At 48.6% G+C, this 20,739-nt stretch overlaps 1 protein-coding gene across 1 annotated transcript in view; it reads right to left on the bottom strand.

Annotated features, from left to right (window-relative positions):
- Positions 1-20,739, bottom strand: part of Gatb (glutamyl-tRNA(Gln) amidotransferase, subunit B) — an 83,629-nt gene that overhangs the window by 8,394 nt on the left and 54,496 nt on the right. Inside the window, exons 10-11 of the mRNA XM_005400896.1 lie at positions 17,877-18,010; positions 9,046-9,124 (exon numbers count right to left, since the gene is read on the bottom strand). Of these exons, the coding sequence (XP_005400953.1) occupies positions 9,046-9,124; positions 17,877-18,010 (213 nt within the window). The remainder of the gene's footprint in view (positions 1-9,045; positions 9,125-17,876; positions 18,011-20,739) is intronic.

Genomic DNA, 20,739 nt, shown 5'->3' on the forward strand with positions numbered 1-20,739 from the left:
GCCCGCGCGTGCCAGCCCCCGCGCAGCGCTCCCGCCGCAGGGGTCCTGCTGGCGCCGCCCGGCCCTCGGCGTGAACAAATGGCCACAAGCCGGGGAGCCCCCGTCACCCGACACCGGGCGGCTCTCGCGGACGGGGCCGCAACTCGCGTCTCAGTCCGGGGACGAACGCCACACACCGTTCCCGCAGCCCGACAGCTTCTCCAGGCGAAGCAATTTTTATTCTCTTGAAGGAAGCCACACGCTGCCCGCCTGCTCCTTCCTCTCCCGGGCTTCGGAGTCAGCGTGCGGAGGAAAGGCCTACTCGGGGAGGGGACAGCCACACCGGACGGGACCCCTCTTTGGCAAGCCGCGTGAGGTTACCCTAGGCAGGCACCGATACCTCCCCAAGCCCCCGCGGGCGGCACATGGTACACTGTGCAAAGCAACCAAAGCAACAAGAGCGACCGCGGGCGTGTGTCACCCGGCTTTAGTGTACAAGGCTCCCGGTGGCCTCTGTTAGATGTGGTGTCCGTCTCTCAGGACCCCCGGAGGTGCGGCTTGGCCCCACCGGAAGCCTCAGCTGGGGCCAGCGGGTCACCTGCACGTCTTCAGGCCGCAGAGGGCCGGCAATGGTCTGTCTCGAGCTGTGGGCCCGGCGGGCTGGACCGCCTCTGGGGTCTCAGTCACACGCAGGCCCACCGTGCTGGGAGCCATCCTCAGGCTGGCTGTGACCTGGACAGTCCGGGGGTCCGATGGGTCCCGGCTGGCTGTGTCCTTAGTGAAGGGAGGACGCAGGGACTGCCACCTGCCACTCCAGCACACAGACCTGGACCTGTGAGACAGTCGCAGGAGCCTGCGCACGCTGATTTACAGCCTCCAAGTTTCTATTTCTGCTTTTGAAAAATAGGATTGTTTCACAGCAGCAACCTCGTAACTGCCCCGGCTGCAGGGTGTGGGGGATGAGACCGTAAACCTCAGCAGCTCTGCTGGAGCACCAGGGAAGAGCGGCAGTGACATGTGTAAGGGACGGAAACAGCGGCACCGATGTCAGTGAGACACAGGTGGAAGAGGCGGATTAGAACAAATTAAACACGAAATGGGAGATTCTCTGGAATTGAGGATGTTCTCAGCACCGGATGGGTCCTCCCCAGCAGCCGGCCACACGGTCGCCTGTCTCCTGCCCACCTCATCGCCAATGAAGCCTCCTCCGTTCGTCAGAGGCCAGCCCAGGAGCCAGAACCAGAGCCTCTGTCTACTCTCAACTGTAGGTTTCTAAGGCCCAAGGCACACTTGGACTTTTCAGTTAAAATTTAGGAACCTAACTGCACTGCACTTTTTCTCCTTTTTAAAAAAGCACACTGTTAAAGGACAAAGAGATGTCCAATGTCATCAGTTGTTAGAGAAATGCAAAAAAGATGTTAACATAAAATTAGTCACTAGAGAAATGCAAATCAAACCCACAGTGCAATACACTTCATATAGGATGGCTATAACGAAAGATGAACAGGAAGTCTTCGTGAGGATGTAGAAGAACTGAACCCTCATACATTGCAGGTGGGAATGTAAAATGGTATGGGCATTTTGGAAAACAGCTTGGTAGTGTTATGGTTTAGATTTAGCTGTCCCCCAAAGACTCTTGTGTTCAGAGGTGGGGCTTTTGGAAGGTGACTGGATCATCAGGGTGCTACACTTACCAGTGGATTAATCCATTGATGAGTTCAAAGATGAATGTGCTATCAGGAGATGGGGCCTGATCAGAAGACTGCCACTGGAGGGATGACCTAGAAGGCTGTGTTCTTGTTCCTGGCTCCTACCTTGTCTCTCTGTTTCCTGGTCCTATGTGTTGAAAACTCCCTGCACCATGCCCTTCTGCCATGCTGTTTCACCTTTAGAGCCAGCAGACCATGGAATGAACTCTCTGAAACCACAAGCCAAAATAAACCTCTCCTCAAGTTGTATATAATATATATTTTGAGCTAGTGAGAGAAAAGTGACCAATATAGGTACTTCCTCAAAATGTTAAGTATGGAGTTACCCTATCAGTCAGAAGGTTATTTGTATACGTATATATCCAAGAATTTTGAAAACATATGCTCAAACATAAACATGGGTATGAATATTCAGAGCTGCATTATTCATAAGAGCCCACAGGTGAAAACAATGCAGATGTCCATCAATTAATGAATGGATAGAAAAAAATGTGGTATATCTGTACACTGGAATATTATTTAGCCATAAAAGGAAGGAAGTGAGGACATGTTACAACATCAGTGAACCCTGAAAACATTATGCTTAGTGAAAGAGCCAGAATTAGAAGTCCACATATTGTATGATTCCATTTATACTAAATATCAGGCATAGGCAAATCCACAGAGACTGAAACCCGATGAGGCATTTTCTAGGAGGAAGAGTCAGTTGGAATGATGAGCGTGGGGTTTCTCTTCTGGGAGGATGAAAATGTTCTGGAACAGACAGTGGCTATAGCTGAACAGCTTTGTGAACAGAATAAAACACCAATGAGATTTTTCAAGATGGCAGAATAGCAGCACCAAGCATTCACTGCTCCTCTACAAAGAACCACTCAAGCAACAGGTACACAGCTGCAGTGACCAGGGGGACACTGGAAATCAGCAGCAGAAAAGCAGAAACCTTGTAAAATTTAGCGACCTTGGACCACAGCACAGAAAGAGAAGCCAAGCCCCACCTCCACACCTAGGGGATGGGGAGTCTCCCCATTGCAGAGCTGAGGGTGAAAGAACCCAGCAAACTTAATCAGTTTGGATGCTGGCAATCCTCGCTATCAGAAGGTTTCACAGTCCTCAGGATTGCTCATCATGGTGGATGACTAACATGAAAGCTGCATAGCAGCCTTGCTTTGGAAAAGGGCCACACATTCTTAGACTATGAAAAGACTTCTTAGTGGAAATTTCTGGGCCAGAAGTGACTTGCGTGAAGTCCTAAATGAAAATAACTATCAGCCAAGATTACTATACCTAGCAAGGGTATTCTTTAGAAATGGTGAAATAAGGACCTTCCAAGATAAACAAAAATTGAGGAATTTATGACCACCAGAGCAGCCTTACAAAGATGCTTATGGGAGTCTTACACCCAGAAATGAAAGAAAGATAACTGCTATGATGATCACATGTGAAAGCATAAATCCCACTAGAAGAATAGATACACAAAAGAGAAAAAATACTCAAACATTATCAATGCTGTAAATCATCCAACTATAAAGATGAACAAGAGAAAAAGAATAAAGAAGAAAAGAAGAAAATCAACAAAATGACAGGCATCAATCTGCCACTTTCAATTAAAAGATTCAGACTGGCTGCACAGATTAAAGAAAAAGACTCAACAATTTACTGTCTACATGACACTCTCTGTACAAGAGAAGACTGAAAGGTAAAGGGTAGAAAATGATATTCCAAGCAAATGGAAACCTAAAACCAGAACTAGCTCCAACTATATGTGACAAAATAGACTTTATGACAGAAAAACTTAAGAGTAAACAAGGTTACTATATAATGATCAAGGGATCAAGGCATCAAGAAGATTTGATTATAAAATCTATATGCACCTAATGTCCAGGCAACCATTTCACGAAACATTAAAGAACAGAACAGGCTGCAGCACAGCAAAAATGGGGACTTCAACACCTCACTTTCATCAACGGACAGATCAAACAACAAATCAAATTTCAGAATTAAACTACACTTTGGATCAAGTGGTTTTAACAGGTATTTATACAACATTCCATCCTACACTTGCAGTATACACATCCTTTTCAGCACCATTTGGACTTTTCTCTATAATGGAATATACTGGGTCACAAAACAAGTCTTAAAGTAAAAAATAAACAAAAAACTGAAATCATATCTTGTACCTCTTCTGATCATAGGGGGATGAAACCAGAAGTCAACAAGACAAACTTTAGAAATTATTTAACTACCTGAAGATTGAACAACACACATTTTAGAACAAATACTGGGTCACTGAGGAAGTCAGAAGGGAAATTTAAAAATGTTTTGAAATAACATGGAAACAGAACCTACCAAAAACCTATGGGATACAACAACAGCAGTACCGAGAGGGGCGTTATAGTAATGAGTTCTTACATTAAAAAAGAAAAATTTCAAATACACAACCTAACTATAATCTCTGGGACTTGGAAAAATAATAACAAACCAAATCTCAAATTAGCAGAAGAAATAATGATTGGAGCAGAAATAAATGAAGTATGTTAAACAGTTATAAAAGATAAATGAAACAAAACAGTTCTTTGAAAAAATAAACTTGACAAAACTTTAGCTACACACACACACACACAGCCCAAATCAGAAATGAAAAAGCAGGGGCTGGGGATTTAGCTCAGCGGCAAAAGCGCCTGCCTGGCAAGCGCAAGGTCGTGAGTTCGGTTCCTGGTACCGGAGAAAAACCAAAAAAAAAAAAGAAATGAAAAAGCAAACCCTACAAGTGATACCACAGAAATATAATGGGTCACTAGCAATTATTCTGAAAAACTATATGCTAACATAGTGGAAAATCTGTGCAAAATCACCAAGTTACCAGACACATGACCCATCAAAATTGAACTAAAAGTATATAAAAAATTGGAATAGACCATAACAAACAACTAAATTGAATCAGTAAAAAAAATCTAACAAAATCCAAGGCCTGGATGGCTTCATTGCTGAGTTTTTACCAAACTTTTAAAGCATACAGATGCTTAAACTATTCTGTAGAGCTGAAAGGGAGGGAACCCTTCCCAACTCATACTGTGAAGCCAGATTATCTTGTTACCAGAACCAGACGGAGAGACAGACAGACACACACACACACACACACATACACATGCTCAACAAAACTGTAGACTGATACTCCTCATGAACATAGATGTACAAATCCTCAACAAAACACTAGGAAAGCAAATTTAATAGCACATGGAAAAAATAATACACTATGGTCAAGCTGGCTTCAATCCATGGATTTAAGGATGGCTCAGTGGGTGCAAATCAAACAAAATATATCACATAAACAGAATGAAGGATAAAATCATGATCTCCGTGAATGCAGAAAAAAATTTGATAAAATTCATTAATGAAATCTTGATCAAATGAGATAGAGAAGATCACACCTCAATGTAACAGAGACTGTATGTGTCTCCACACCACTGACAGACTGGAGGAGAAAGAAACAAAGCAACCCTAGCCACAGTAGCTACAAATACAGTAATACCTAGGAAGAAACTAAGCAATGGAAGCTTCCTATGTTGAAAATTATAAAACAGTGATGAATGAAATTGAAAAAGACCTCCCATGTTCATGACTGGAAGAATTAATATTATTAAACTGTCCATACTACCCAAAGCCATTCAGTGCAATCTCATCAAATTACCAATGACACTCTTCAAAGAACTAGTGTGTCAGTCACTTTCTGTTGCTGTGACAAAATACTTGAGAAAATCAACTTAAAGGGGGAAGGTTTAGTTGGGCCCATGTTTTCCGAGGTTTCAGTTCACAGTAGCTTCTGTTACGGGCTTGTGGCAGGCAGTGTGGGGTGGAACAGATCTGCTAACCTCACGGCAGCTAGAAAGCAGAGACAAAGAGAAAGGAAGGGGCTGAGCCCTGATATCCCATTCACGTGCACGTCCCAATGGCCTGACTTCCTTCCTCTAGGCCATTTTCCTACAGCCTTAACCACTTTCTAGTAGCAAATCATCTTGGTACCAAGCCTTCAACACATGAGCCTTTGGGGGACATTTAAGATTCAAATCATAACAACTAAAAAATGTCCTAAAATTAATATGGAAGCACAAAAGACCCCAAATAGACAAAGCTAGTGAGAGCACAAAGAACAAAACTGGAGACATCAGACTAACTGATTTCAAGATATACTACAGAGCTACAAATCCAAATATCCAAAACAGTATTGATACTGGCATCAAAACAGACATATAGACAATAGAACAAAACACAGACCAAGAAATAAACCCATACCAGTGGCACCACATGCTGGAAAAAGGGCAGCCTTCTCAATAAACAGTGCTGGGAAAACTGCCCATATGCAGAAATTTGATCTCTTGGGATCTCTCACGCTGTACAAAAATCAACTCAAAATAGATCAAGGACCTAAGTATACGACCTGAAACTCTGAAGCTATTAGAAGAAAAAAGCAGAAACCCTTTAAGACAGTGGTACAGGCAGTGACTTTCTGAATAGGACCCTACATGCACATGAAATAAAAGCAATAATACACAAACTGAGATTACATCCAACGGAAGAGCTTCTGCATAGCAAAGGGAACAACAGAGTGAAGAGAATCCACAGAAATGGGAGAAATTATCTGTTAGTTTCCATCTGACAGAGGGTTAATACCTAGAATATTTGACAAACTAATCCATTGGACAAATGACCTGAATGGACACTTCTCAGAAGAAGAAATACAAACAGCCAACAAATATATGACTAACTACTTAATACCATTAGCCATCAAGGAAATGCCAATAAAACTACAATAAAATAGTATCTCAACCCAGTTAGAATGTTAAGAAAATAAAGTGGTGAGGATGTAGAGAAAAAAGAATGCTTATGAACTATTAATAGGAATGTAAGTACACCCACTGTGGAAAACAGTACAGCAACTCCTCAGAAAACATAAAGGAGACCTACCATATGATCCAGTTAGCCAACTCCTGAAATCAGCATACAAAATATACCTGTCTGCCCATGTATATTATGGCACTGTTCTCAACATCTAGAGCATGGAATTAGCTCAGTACACACTAGGTAAATGGATAAAGAAAACAGGTTTCCTGCTGTCACAAAGGAGTATTACTCAGCCATAAAGAGTGAAACCCAAATGCTGTAAAATGGATAGAACTGCATGGCATCATGTTAAGAGAAATGAGCCAGATACAAAAAGAAATAGGAAGTGGGAAGGGTGCTGGGTGTGTGTGTGTGTGTATGTGAAGAAATGTGGCTGGATATGACCACACTGTAGGTATATATGCAAACATCACACTGAATCTCATTGGTATATATAATGCACATTAATAAGAGTAAAATGCTTCATAAAACCAGTGAACTGTTTACTTAATAAACTTTAAGAAAGTACACTATAACCTCTGAGTTTCTGCAGTCTCTCTAACTTCCTGTCTGTCTTCCTTCTCTCTTTCCCTCTTGCTCTTCTTCATATGCGAGGAATGATGTCCACCCAATATTAATGATAGTTATTTCAAGGGGGTATAATTAGAAAATTGTATTTTTCTGCATTAAATGGTTTATAATCAACATACATTATATACTCCCAGAAATTCAGTCATTTTTTTTCTTTTCCTTTTTTTTTAGTTCAAAGACATTATATCTCAGGTCTCCTACACATGGACAGGCCACTGCCCCCAAACCCAACAACCTTCCCAAACCAGCCTTGCCCCACAGGGTCTGTTGGACACTGTGGGCAAGGGCACGGGGCTGTGTGCAGGGCTTCTGGTCACAGGGAAGCCACAGTTGCATGCCTTGGTCCCAGTGGCCCTGAATTCCTGTCGGGTATGTTGTAAACAGGGGAGCCATTCTTCGGGCCTCCTGCTCTGAGCACACCCCAAAGTGATTTTTCTTAAAAGCAGGAAACAAAAAGTAGAAAAATAAAACAATAAAAACCCTGAGACAATGATATACAAGGGAGTGGAAGGTAGATTCTGCAACCCAACACGAAACACATTTCTGACAGGCCTCCTGTTTGATTTGATTGTCCATGGGCCAGGTTCACCTGCTTCCTTTAAACTTGCTGGAGGTTGATAAAATGCAAGCCCAGCTCCCTCTCCATCTGAACCAGCCTTGCATCTTCCAGCATTTTCCGTCTCTTCCTTCTGGAACTACCTTTTTGACTACACTCGGTTTTGCTTTTTGGGTGGGGCAGAGTGGGTGGGAAGAAGGGAAGATTTTTTCCTTTTTCATTTCAGATGCTACAGTTCATCTGCTCTTGTGTGTGTGTGTGTGTGTGTGTGTGTGTGTGTGTGTTTCTGCCCTGAGGCAACGAATCTTTCTACAACTGCTGAGCACTGTCATAAACATTTGTACTCCCCTGACAGGCCCACAGCCGAAGCCTTCCCCACTTGGGTCCTGGGAGAGGACAACCTCACCCAAGGTGGTCGAACAGCCACGACAGCTCTGCCCTCCCCTGTACAGCACAGGACTGGCATATGCCGCGGTGCCACATAATTAGCCACAAGCCTCCCTTTGTAACCTGCCGCTACTGTCCGAGTGTGTAAATATTAAACACAAAGGCACCATTAAAATAACATTAGGTTTGGCTGAAGCACTGACAGCTGTGATCTCTGAAGTTGAGGCTGCTGCATCGCTACTCTTTAGCCTTCTGGGTCCTTATTTGCACTGGTTTTCCAAGTTCCAGGAATCTCCCCTCATGTAGCCCTGTCAGATGAGGGTGGAGACACGGGAAACAGCCGCTTTACAGCATCATGCTCTTCTGACATTTCTCCCCTGGGTGCGTGTGTAAAGCTCACCAACTGGGCAGCAGCAGCGGTCTGACCGCACCCTCCCTGCTCAGGATGGACTCCCAGAGGCGACCATGTGACAGGGCAGCCTCGGGCGAGGCAGTGAGGACGTGAGAAGTGAGAAAAGCGTGGCTAGGAGCCAAGGCTGCCCCTTAAGCTGCAGCACCCCCTTCTAGACCAACAGACGTTTGGGGGAGACACTCAGGGCAAAGCCAGACAGTGCCTACATCCCCAGGGGGCCGGACCAAGGAGTGAACTGCATGTCCTTGCTGGCTTCCCACCCCTGCTAAATGAAGTCCTTTCCGCTTCTCAGCATCAGAACATTGCACGAATTTAACACTTTGACTGCTGGGCGTGGTGGTGCTCACCTGTAATCCACAGGAGGACCACCATAAGTTCAAGGCCAGCCTGGGCTACAGAGTGAGACCCTGTCTCAAAAAAACGACACAAAAAAACCTCTTCAATTATGAAACTCACTTAGCAATGGCATCTGGGTTTCACAGCAGACATCTACGGCAGATGGAGCAGGGCGAAGCTCTGGGAGGTAGACGTACCTGTTTAGCTGCCGACGAAGAAATTGCCTTACTGTCCAGCAGGTCGAGAAGCCCAGCAAGTGCAGAGGGTGTGATGGGACTGGCGGCCCCCAAAGGAAAAAGAGAAGATAAGTTTGCATTTCCAACAGGCAGGGGATCCACGAACAGTTATCAGCACCTGCACACTCGCCCTTGTAACTTAAATCATCAGGAGCCCCACCAGGGACAAAAATAACAGGTCAAATGGGCCCTCTTATTTTACTTATTTTTTATCGTAGGAGATAACGAATTCTTGCGACTGGTGGTGGTTTTTTCCCCTTATTTTACCACCCAACAATGACAGCTGTTTGGCAGAAGTTGTAGCAATAGACAAGTACTCAGTATAATTAGTCAAAAAAGGAAGTGGCTGAAAAATTCATGAACCGTGAAGAGAAAGAGGAAAAAATCCAGTAATTAAATATTTTCAACTGAAAGATCAGCCTAAAAATTACTTCAAACAAAACAGCTAACAAAGCCACTTTTGTGAGTGTTTCTGTGCAAATATAAATTCCTTTTAATTGTAAGAGATTTTCCATAAGGGACACAATGTCTACCAGCTCCATGCTCGCCGTCCTCACGGGCCCTCTACACGCTCTATCCTCTGCAATTCACAACAGCTTCGAACACTCAGGCCCAGAATTCATTACATCTACGCTTCCACGCTGTGACTTATTTGCCAAAATCCCGTGACTCTGAAAGTCAGGGGGAAACTAAACCCAGTCAGGGATCATGAGTTCATGGTCACAGCAGGGTGAGGGGTGCAGCAAGATGACTAAAAAGACAATGAATTATGCACTTCTTCACCGATAAACAGTTTTGCTACTTATACTACAGTATATACCGCAACGAATGATGATGATATCTGAGGTCATGAGGAGACCCGTTTAAAACAGGAACGACATAAAGAGCACGTGAGCGTGTCTGCGTAAGTGCAGGCCTCTGAAATGCTCCAGCACTGAAAACTCCTCTGGTAAGTACTGGTTCCCGTCATTTACTGTTAATTTACTTGGAAAGGAACTACAGCTTAGCCCTGGTGTCTGTTTCCATGAACTCTAAACCAACAGGCTCATGCTTAATGTGTTTGTCCAAAGTTTGGCTGGAAGGTAATTCCAAGTGGAAATTAAGTTTGGAGAGTGTATGGCTTACTCGTGTTCGGAATGTATGTGAGCACCCTGATATAATCCTAAAAGGAAGAGTAACAGAGGGCTGAAAAACCAACCAATTTCCCTTTCCAGCTTCCCACCTTGATTGACAAATATAGGGAATTAGGCATGTGTGGAAATGTGTAGATGCTCTGTAATCCTAGAAAATACAGGCACCACATATTCTGCCAGAGAGATTGTGCAGAGCCCACAGGCACTGGTGGAACGAGGTTTCAAGACCACGCAAGAGATGGCTCCGGCCCTGTGTGGGTCAGTGATCAAATCAGTGTGTTCCAGCTGCTATACAGAACCCACAGGCAGGTGCTTATGAACAACACAACCTTCCTTCTCACAGTGCGGGAGGCTGGGAAGCTGCAGAGGAAGGTGCCAGCACATGGTGTCTGCTGAGTGTCATGGTGTCATCACTCTCAGTGATGGTACCCTCTCACTGTGCCCTCACAGGAGTTCGGGGTGAGCCAGTTCTCTGGGGCTTCCTTCCAAAGGGCATTGGTCCCTTATACAGGCATAAATCCCTTCACCTTCATGACTTAATCACTCCCCACTACAGGCCCTACTGCCTAACACCATCATCACCTTGGGGCTTTATTGGGTTAATAATCCTTAGTTATTGTAGGCTGATCAGGCCTACAATCTCCAAACGAGTGGACGGCGAAGGCTTAAATAAATGAGACAACTGAAATGATTTTAGGGCTCCAGGAGGGATCAATCCTCTCATAGAATTTAAGATTTTTTGGGTTAAGATCAAGACGTTCCTTGGTGGCCCATATATATTAGGTTTTTAAACAAAGGAGGGGAATACTGAAGAAAATGTAGGAATCTAGGAAGGACTTTGGAATCCCTTTATGGACTTTTCCAGATAATACATTATGTTAATTTAAGAGAACTATATTATCTCCAGGAAAGCCTTTACTGCAGGAGTGAGGTACCTGCAGCTACAGTCTCCTTTTATTTAATTGGGGTTGGAGCCAAAAGTCCCGCTCTGAGTGTGGAAGGCACCAATCAATAGGCTTGTAGTCTGGATAGAATACAAGGGACAGGAAGAAGGCAGGCATGCAGCTTGCTGCTCGCCACTTCCTGCCTGCCCTGCCATGGACTGTTTCCTCTGCCATGCCACCATGCCTTGGAGCCAACTGAGTATGGACAGAATGCTTGCACAGCCTCCTGTACACTTTAAATCATCTCCAGATTACTTATATCTAATATAGTATAAATGCCATGCAAATTATCATTATTCTATATTGTTTAGGGAATAATAATGAAGAAAGTCTGAACATGTTCAGTGTAGACACAATTTTTTCCTTCAAATATTTTCAATCTGCAGTTGGTCGAAGCCATGGATATGCAAGGCTGACTATAGTTAACTCCAGATATGCCAGGGTTAAACCTGAGTAAGACAGTGGCAAAGATCAGTACCTGTCATACTGACTCTTAAAGAGCCTGTCCTCAGTTAAAAAAATAAGCCATCAGATTTCAGACACGATGGCAGCACAAGCACAAGCTACTAATTTGCTGCTGTCAGATAATACTGGGTTCTGGACAGCGAATGTGTCTCCACTAAAAAAGAATGTGACATCACAAGCTGAAGTTTCCAGTGCTCGTCTCTCTCCTAGTTCTCCAAGGCCAGTGTAGCTACAGAGGCAGGGAAATGGGATCTTCCAAATTACCAACTTCATCCAATTCCTCAGGGCCCTTCAGGATCCCAATTCCACCTCTAGTCCAGATTCCTGGAACAGCACCCTTGACAATTCCCAACCCCACTCCAGCCCACAGAGACATGGCTGCCCTCTCAGTCCCACGCTTGTTCCAGGTCAGGGCCAGTGAACCGATGGTACGCGTGCTGCAGCGGGCTGTTCATAGCAATGAAAGTGCTGTTATTGTGCTTTTAAGACAAAAGATATTAATGTATGAGCTGTGTCTTCTAAACTAAAACATCTGTATTAAGGTTTCATGCAGAGTTCGCAGTCTGTGACAGGTAAGTGGGTTTCGAGTTGCGCTTCTGGGCTCTCCATCTCTAAAAGATCCGCTGTCACTATCCTAGGTCCAAGTCCCCCTTCTCTGCTTCTGCCTGAGAGAACCCAAGAAGCTCCTGGAGGAAGATGCTAGAGCGTGGAGCTCCAGGTGGCAGGTGCTGTCCACCAATCCTCTGGTTTATCTCTGAGTTCTTAGTGCCCCACCTGGCACCCCAACTCCCGGCAACTCTAGACGGCCTCCACCCCACCCCTCCCCTTCCACTTCCTGGTTCTGCATTTTCTAGGATGGTCGCCTCCTTCCAGCCAGCACGCCCTCCATGCATGCTCTCGACTCCATCACTTTACTCCTAGGTTCCGCTCAGACCTTTCTGTCCCTTGGCCTGCTGCTTTCATCTCACCATTCCCAAATGCTCAGATCTTCTCCAGCTTGAAAATGCCGCCTACTGATCTGATCTTGCAGCTACCTGATCTGCCCGGGGGCTTACCATATTTCTGCCAATGAAGATCCAGCCTTAGTGGTTGCTAGCTACAAGCATGTCATTGGGATTCTACCCCACCCCTCTACAAAAACTCTTCTGTTGAAAACCAGTGCCTTCCCCTCCTTGCTACCAGGTGACCAACTTTCCCTTGCTTTACTGCACTCCAAAGCAGCCCTTGTGAACAGCCGGGACCTCCTGACGGCCTTGCATATGCTAAACACACCCCCAGCTGAGCCACAGCCAGAAAACCTCCTCCTTTGAGAGCAAGGAGGCAAACACCTCTCCCTTACAGGGTGCACAAAACAGGCCCGGGCCCAGAGTATGCCCGGCCTTGTCCTCAGCAAAGGCACCCTCCCATGGGCCAGGTCCTCCACATCCCAGCCCACCCGCTCTGTCTCTCCTGATGATAGCACCACTCGGTTACCTGGGAGCAGCCCTCCATAGGGGCTTTGCTCAGTCCTTGCTTACTCCTGCACACCTAGCCCGTCATTATCCAATCCCACTGACCCCTCAACACACAAGTCCGAGCCATCCCTCCCGTGCATTCCAAGCGCTGCCTTCTCTGACGTGGCTGTCACTACAGCCTCCCCGGTCTCTAAAAGTCTCCCAGTGCCTGCAGCCCAAGCCTTGGATGCCTTCCCAGATGACACTGCTGGACTAATTCCCCTGTCACCGCACCCCCTTCTCAGCTGACAGTCTCCCAGGTGGGTGTCACCGGGTGACTGCTGCTGGCTCTGCAGCTACAGCCCTACCCACTGTTGGTCACATGAGCCCTCGGGGCCGAGGCTGTTCATTAATTAACCACTTATCAGTCCAATCATGTAAATATGGGATGGCCAAAAACTGCATATTTTTTCATTAATTTTTATAAGATAATATGACAGGAAATATAAAAAAAATCATCAAATTTATTCATTACATGAATCAACTGGCCGCAGTGACTCCTGCCTGAGCGATTCCTGGGATAGTCAGTGGTACTGTTTGTGTCTGGATGTCCCCCCAAAGCCTCGTTCACTCATAGCACTGTTTTGGAGGTGGCTGAATCTACAGTGTGTGGTTGATTCGTGGTGCAACGCTGGGATTAAGGGTAGGTGACTGCTGGGTCAGTCCACTAATTGGACTGACACCACCCTAATCCCAGTAGACTGGGTACATGTAAGGCACAGAAAGAGGCCTGGCCCTCTCTTGTTGCTTTTGCTGTCTTCTGTGGCCATGAACTGTCCCCCTCTGCATGAGTCACCCCGCCTTGGAGCCAGCTGATTATGGACTGAAACCTTTAAAATTGTGAGCTACATAAAACCTTCTTCCTTTAACTTCGGGTTTTGGGTATTTTGTCTCAGCAACGAGAAAAATAACTAAGACAGTCAGTATGTAAACAAACGCACTGCCCGAGGAATGCTTGGGGTAAACGTTGTGGTTAATGCTGCCCCACAGCTAGGCTGGTCTATCCATTGCTCTGTGCCTCTCACTCCTGCTGAAATCCCTGTCACAAGAGGTGGGCCCAGGAGAGACCTGTGAGAGGCGAGTACCACTCCACACTCATCAGTGGCTGTGTTATCTTGAGAGTGGGTCTGCTCCAAAGGCCTGCTGGACCCCTCACATGATCTGATCACCACTGTGAGGCTCCACACGGCTTCAGGACTCTGCCAAGAGGAGGCCATCACCCGATGCAGCCCCTCAACCTTGGACCAGAACCAAGAGCTAAAACAATCCTTATTTAAAAACTGCACCCAGGGGCTGGGTATTTAGCTCAGCGGCACAGCACCTGCCTGGCAAGCGCAAGGTCGTGAGTTTGATTCCCAGTACCGGAAAAAAACCAAAAATGCACCCAGTCTGTGGTACTGTTACTAACAACAGAAGGCGGCCTGAGACACTAGTCAGTGAACATTCTTCACACTGCGGAAGAACAGATCTGCTGCAGCTTGCTTTGGGCGGCTCAGTTCTTGCTCCGTATCAATTATAGAATAGCACGGTTGTGTGGCTTCCTCTTTACTTACTTTCGAATGACCACGTGTGTTTTTACTGAAAATCGGGTCCTGTGGGGGCTCTGTGATGGTTTGGGCTAACGCCAGAGCTGCATGTTCACCCAGCAGACCAAGCCGTCCCTGGGTGGCTGCAGCAGTTACCCAGTGGCTGCGGAGCGCACCCTTAATTTCACAGACTGGCACTGGGGACGCCCTAAGGCCTGGGTCAGTGCACAGGCTCCCCGCCCTGGCCACTGTGCCACTGGAGAGAAGGGACCTCATCTCTGAGGGCCTCAGTTTCCTCGTCTACTAGAGGAAGCGTGGAACCAGAAGATGTTGGTGCTCTCTCCCAAGACTAAAATGCAACAGCTCCAGGGACGAGAGCCAACCATGTGGCGAGAGAGACCTCACAGTAACATTCACCCTGGACGTACAAGCCCTTCGTCTTTTTGTTTGTTTTGTTTTGTTTTTTTTTGGTTTTTCTCCAGTACCGGGAACTGAACTCACGACCTCGCGCTTGCCAGGCAGGCGCTTTGCCGCTGAGCTAAATCCCCAGCCCCTCCCTTCATCTTTTTGGAGCCCTCCTGGGTTCCTCTGGCCTGAGTGATTTTCCTCCCGTTCCCACTGTGCTGTGAACAGCTCCCGAGCAGGAAGCAGGCCCCTCCCTCCCTTCCAACACTGATGCACAAGGCCAGCGCTCCCTGAGAAAGCCCGTCTGGGGTGCTGGGCCTGCTCCTGCTCCCGGAACCCCCACAGACTTCTCGGTGTGCCCACCCCGCCCCTCTCCCTAAAACACACCGATTCTGTCACTGCACCCCTTGGCTTCCCAGCATGGCTCAGGCCTTTCCTGCCTCAAGCGCTCCCCAGCCTCTTGGGCTCTGGAAGAGCTGCGTCTCCACCTTCCGAGTGGGCGAGCGCCTGCAGTGTGAACAGTGGCGTTTATGATGAGAGGTCACATCAGGGCAGACGGGCATGGAAGACAGGGCAAAGCAAAGGAGAGGGCGCCGAGGCCTGCCGTGCGCCAGCTCAGGGCATCTTCCTCGCAGAACCCTCTGTGGAGGGTTGAGGGTGTCGCTGAGTAGGACAGTGCTAGCCTGGCATGTAAGAGGGTTCTGCGCCTGGGTTCCATGCCCAGCACTGCAAAAACCTTAAACAGACCCCAAACCACCCTTCCGAGGCCAGTGGTGCCCTCCGCATTGCACAGCGAGGAGACCGAGGGGCAGATCAGGGGCGCTCACCCAGGGCCAGGCTGTAGGAGGTTGAGTGTGGAAGTGACTGGACCGTGGGCGGTCACACAGATGCACACAGGCCCAGGGCAAGAGGCCACGTGTGACGCCGGAATAGTGTAGCGTTAACTCTGAGTGCAAGTATTTCTGGGGAAGGGTGCAGCCCACGGCCCCTGCAGGAACCATCAGCCGCCCAGCCGCCCCTCGGCACTCTCTTCCTGTGCCCTACGCTCAAGCCCGGGGCTCATCTTCCCTCTTCAAACATGCCTTTCGTCTGGCACACCCATTCTCCACTCTTTTTCCTTCACCTCCTCTGCTACTGTGTCTCAGGTTCCATCTCATGGTCCCCGCTTCTCAGCCAAAGGCTGAAGTGCCTCAGGCTGCTCCCCAGCCAGCCCGGCACGCTGCCGCCTCCCTGGCCACCTGCCCATTTCCCTGCTGTTGCATGAGAGTCCCACTAGCAGCGCACTGTGTGCCTGCGTCTCCCGGGTCTCACCTCAGGACGGTCGCGTGCGCCGCTCAGCACGCAAACCTGCGGCCCTGACCTTGCCTCACCCGCCCTCCTCAGGTCTCAGCTGAGCCGACCTCTCCCCACAGAGCAGCTCCTCGCTGCTTCCCTGTCGTCAGCTCCTGCACCAGCTGCTCTCTGAGCAGAGCCCGTGCCGGTCCTGAGGGCTGCAGCTCCTTGTGCCTGGCACACGGCAGAGTCCAGACAGACGTGGGCTTTGTAACCAGCAGGGAGATCCTATTCACACCTCGAAGCAGTCTCAGGCCCGCTGTGGACCCACACACCTCACCGCAGCTCAAGCTCAGCACATCCAAATTCACTGTGGTCCTCCACATCCCTCCCGCCGAGCACACCTGGCTTCCCCTCCCTCCTGGAAGATTAGATGTCCCTTCATGCCCAAGTAAGAATGTAGGGGCTGGCTGAACAAGCCTGACAGCACTGCTCACGACTGGCACCACTTGCTCAGCCAGGCCACTATCGCCTCAGCTTGGCCCGGGGTATTCCTCCTCAGCACCATGAGACGTTCCCAACTGGTCTCCCTGTGTCTGATCTGTTCTGCTCTGCTGAGGACTGAACTGTACCCCTCAATGTGAGAGTATAAGGAGGTGGAGCCTTGGGAGGTGGTGAGGGGTGGGTGAGGTCATGACAGTGGGGCCCCTACAATAAGATTGGTGCCCTTTGATAACTGATAACTTCCCCAACACTCCATGTGAAGACAGAGCAAGAAGATGGCCCTGTGCACCCAGGAAGGGACTTGACTCAGTCAAGTCCTTCCTGATCAGGACTTCCCAGCTTCCCGAGCTACCTCTCAAAGCCACCCGTCTGGGTGTATGTTACAGCAGTGCAAGCTGAGTACTGAACACCATGTTCCCCCAGTGTCGGAGTGCAATGGAGCTGTAACCTGAGGCTTTGCTAAGAGTCCTCCCGGTGGGCCCTGGTCGTTACTCCATCTCTGTCCCCCCTTTTCTGCCTGCCTGAGCATGCCGCAGTTTCTGGGTTTCCTGAACCCATTGTGGCATGTGTCCCTGAGCATGGCATTACTGCTTTTTGCCCAGATGCCCCTGTCCTTCTCACCCTCAGCAACTCCTTCAAGTTCCTCAGGGCGCAGCACAAGCATTAGCCCAGGAGAAGCTAGGCTTGATTTCTGTGGCCACAGCTCAGCGCCCCTGGCCTGTCCCTGTGCATGCCTACCCTAACAGGATCATGCAGAAACGACTCTTCCTGCAAGTCTGCACCTGCTCCAGTTTGTAAAACCCATCTGATTAACCTTCGAGCCGCCAGGCCCCAGCATAGCACAGAGGACAGGGCTCAGTCAGAGAGGTGGCAGACACACGAACGTCCAGGCGCGTGTGGGTATTTTTAGACTCTGGAGTGCACTGGGTTTGTGGTCTTGTTAGGAGGTCTGATAGAGCAAGGAGAAGGGAAAACTCGCCCTGTCCTATTTCAGCTGCTTCAGGACACGAAGCTCATCAGAAGAAAGTGAGCAGCCCCCGCCCGACTCACCTCTCACTCACAGCGAGGTTGTGGTGCTTTAAATAGCCCAGCAGCGTGTTGAGGACCCAGCTCGTCACCTTTTTTGGCTCTGCCCTAGTTTCTTTCATCACATTTTGGAAGAACTGCAGCAGGCCAGCTTCATTCTGTTAAAAAAAAATTATATAAAGCATCCAAAAAATGAAAGCTCAGCACTCGGAAGGCAAATCTGCAACTGCCACCCTTTGCTCCTGTAAAGACACCCGCTCCTTTCTCCAGCATGGAGCTTTCGCCAGAAAACTCCGATCACTGTCAGTAAACAGCAAATATTCCACTTCTACCACCACCCCCCTGCGTTTATACAGTGTTTTATATTGAAGGAAGAAAGCTCTGACCTTGGGGACCTGGGGACAGTGAAAGTCACATCCCCGAGCTCGCCCGCCCTCTGCGTCATCCTGTGCCCGGCAGCTGGCGCCTATGGCTGCCACCGGCCCCCAGTGTCTGGCCCGAGTGTAACGCTCCCTCTCTGCCCAGGCCCGGCCTCTGGCAGACAGACTTAGTGACTCCTAGAAAATGAGGTAAGAAATGGAAAAACCGAGAAGGAACGGGCAGAATATTCCATCTCTGAGAAAATTGAAGTGGGTCATAACTGTCTGCGCGCATCTTACACCATCCCAAGACCTGGCCGGGCCGTCCCCATTGGCAGTGCAGTGGCCGCCGGCCTCCAGGCCTCCGGGCGGAGCTGTGCACAGCCAGCCCGCCTCCACCCTCGCACTGAGCAATGACGGACTGGCCGGGGTGGCTCAGCTCGGAGACCAGTTTAAGGGAGAGTCTGCTGCGTGTCACCCTCTCCACTGTCAGCTGCAGAAGTCAGGGCCACACTGTTCTGCCCGCGCTGTGAACAGTGCCAAGTCGGCGCTTGGGAAGTAGCAGTGGATGGAACCCGAGTGTCCCCTGACCACGCGCTTGCTGTAAGTCACATGGGAGCGCCTGCTTTATCTTTCAAATACTGCAATTGCCACAATCATGCTCGAGAGGGCCTCGGACACTCATCAGCTCAGAGTGATTCAGCATGTGTTCGCCCACCTGCCACGCATTTCAGTGAACACAAGTAAAAACTTGTTTCGTGCTCACAGGGGAGGCCGAGGTTTCCCACTGCAGAGGGCATGTGTTTGCAGAGGCAGATTTCCCTTACCTGCTGAAATCCAAGCCAAACTACACTTTCCTTGAGATCTTCTTATACTACAGCTAAGGCTCCCCACCTTCATTAACTGAAAGAACTTTCTGGAAAAAGGAGGCCCTGGGAAAGAGCACGCCACATTAACAAAAGCTAGTCCTCAAAGCTTAGCTTCTGTAGAAGCGATCAGATATACAAGCACAGTTGCTAAGATATAATTCTATTACAAAAAAAATCTACGTGCCTTTTGTGACACACATTCTCCGGTGAGAAGCCTGCTGAAGACTCTCATAATCAATTGCTCTTCTTTCAAGCCAAGGCTGTTCTGCTCATACTAAACCATGGCAAAGGCCATCTCAGCAGCCCATCTGACTAAAGGCAAATCCAGGAACAGGAAGAGGAAGTGCTGCTCAACTTCCAGGAAGTAGTGAGACTTCTATAATGGTATGCATGGGCTGAGTCAGGTGAGCAGAATTCCCTTCGTTCTCACCCAGGCGCAAGGCCAGGCCACAGGGGAAGTGAGCTGTCAGACCTCCGCTCTGCCCGGGAAAGGCTCCCAAAATCCACCTAGAAATATAGTGCCGGGGCCGCGGGCTTGGCTGAGTGGCTGGGAAGTGATGAATATCTATTCCTCTACCCTTGGGTGGTTTTTTTATTGGATGGATAACACAGCAAGTCAGATTTCTGTTTGTCTTTTCATGTCAGCGCTGTGATGAAGCCTCTCCGAGCTGGAACTGTACTTCACTCGGGGATACACGGTCTCAGTGCACGATTTAAAGCAGATGTGAGAATCGGCCATGGACAGCGGGGCTGAAGGAGGCTGCGCGGGCGCCACGCTGCCCGGAGCATGATGGATCAGTGTGCTGCTCAGCTGCCTGCGCCAGCTCTTCAGAGCAGGCGCGCACCTTCCGGGGGACACACAGGGGCATTCTGCTCTTCCAGTCTCCTTCGTTCTTCTGCGAGACTACAGATGCTAATAAACTTGGTGCCAATCTAGGAAGTCTCTGGTGAACCCGGCAGTGCGGCCATCTGGTTTTCTCAGGAAGAGTGGACTGGCAATTCCCTCACATAAGGAGCGTGCTTAGAGCAATGTGGGGAGACATTGCAGCAGGGGACCGTTCGTGTCTTCCCCAAAGCTGCAGGCCCTCATCTGTCCTTCATGGGACAGAGGCGGAACTTCAGCTGCACGGCCAGCCAGGTCTCCTGGCTGCTGTGCCTCCCACTCTCCCTCTCCGAGACAGCTAAAGCAGGGGGACGACAGGTTGCGCCTTATGTTTAATACCAGACAGTCTCACAGAGCTATGACAGAAAGCATCCTTTCCCCACTTTGATCAAATTTCCCAAAGCACTGAATTCTACCCAGAGCCAGCACAGGGCTCTGCTGGACGCCAGCAGGAACTGCCCGTTACTAAGGGCTCTCTGGGCCTCAGTGCTGCTGAGGGCAATGCAGATGCTCCACTTGGTGTTCACTGCCTGTGCTGGGGAGCAGTCTCGGTTCACCCTGCCCAGGGTCTCTTGCAGCTATGTTTAGAGATGGCAGGATGTTGCAGATCGTGCATCTGGAAGAAGATGAAGGCCTGTTTCTTAACTGTCATACTTGTTCCAGGCCAGGTGCACAGGGAACCTGATGACGGCCCAGAAATGACTCTATAAGCAGGACAAAACCTGAGAGAGACGGCAGCCCAGGGCAGACTAGGAGAAGCAAAGGCAGCCCAGAGA

This window comes from Chinchilla lanigera, unplaced genomic scaffold (genome assembly GCF_000276665.1).
Source record: "Chinchilla lanigera isolate Chin_1 unplaced genomic scaffold, ChiLan1.0 scaffold00070, whole genome shotgun sequence".
NCBI lineage: Eukaryota > Metazoa > Chordata > Mammalia > Rodentia > Chinchillidae > Chinchilla > Chinchilla lanigera.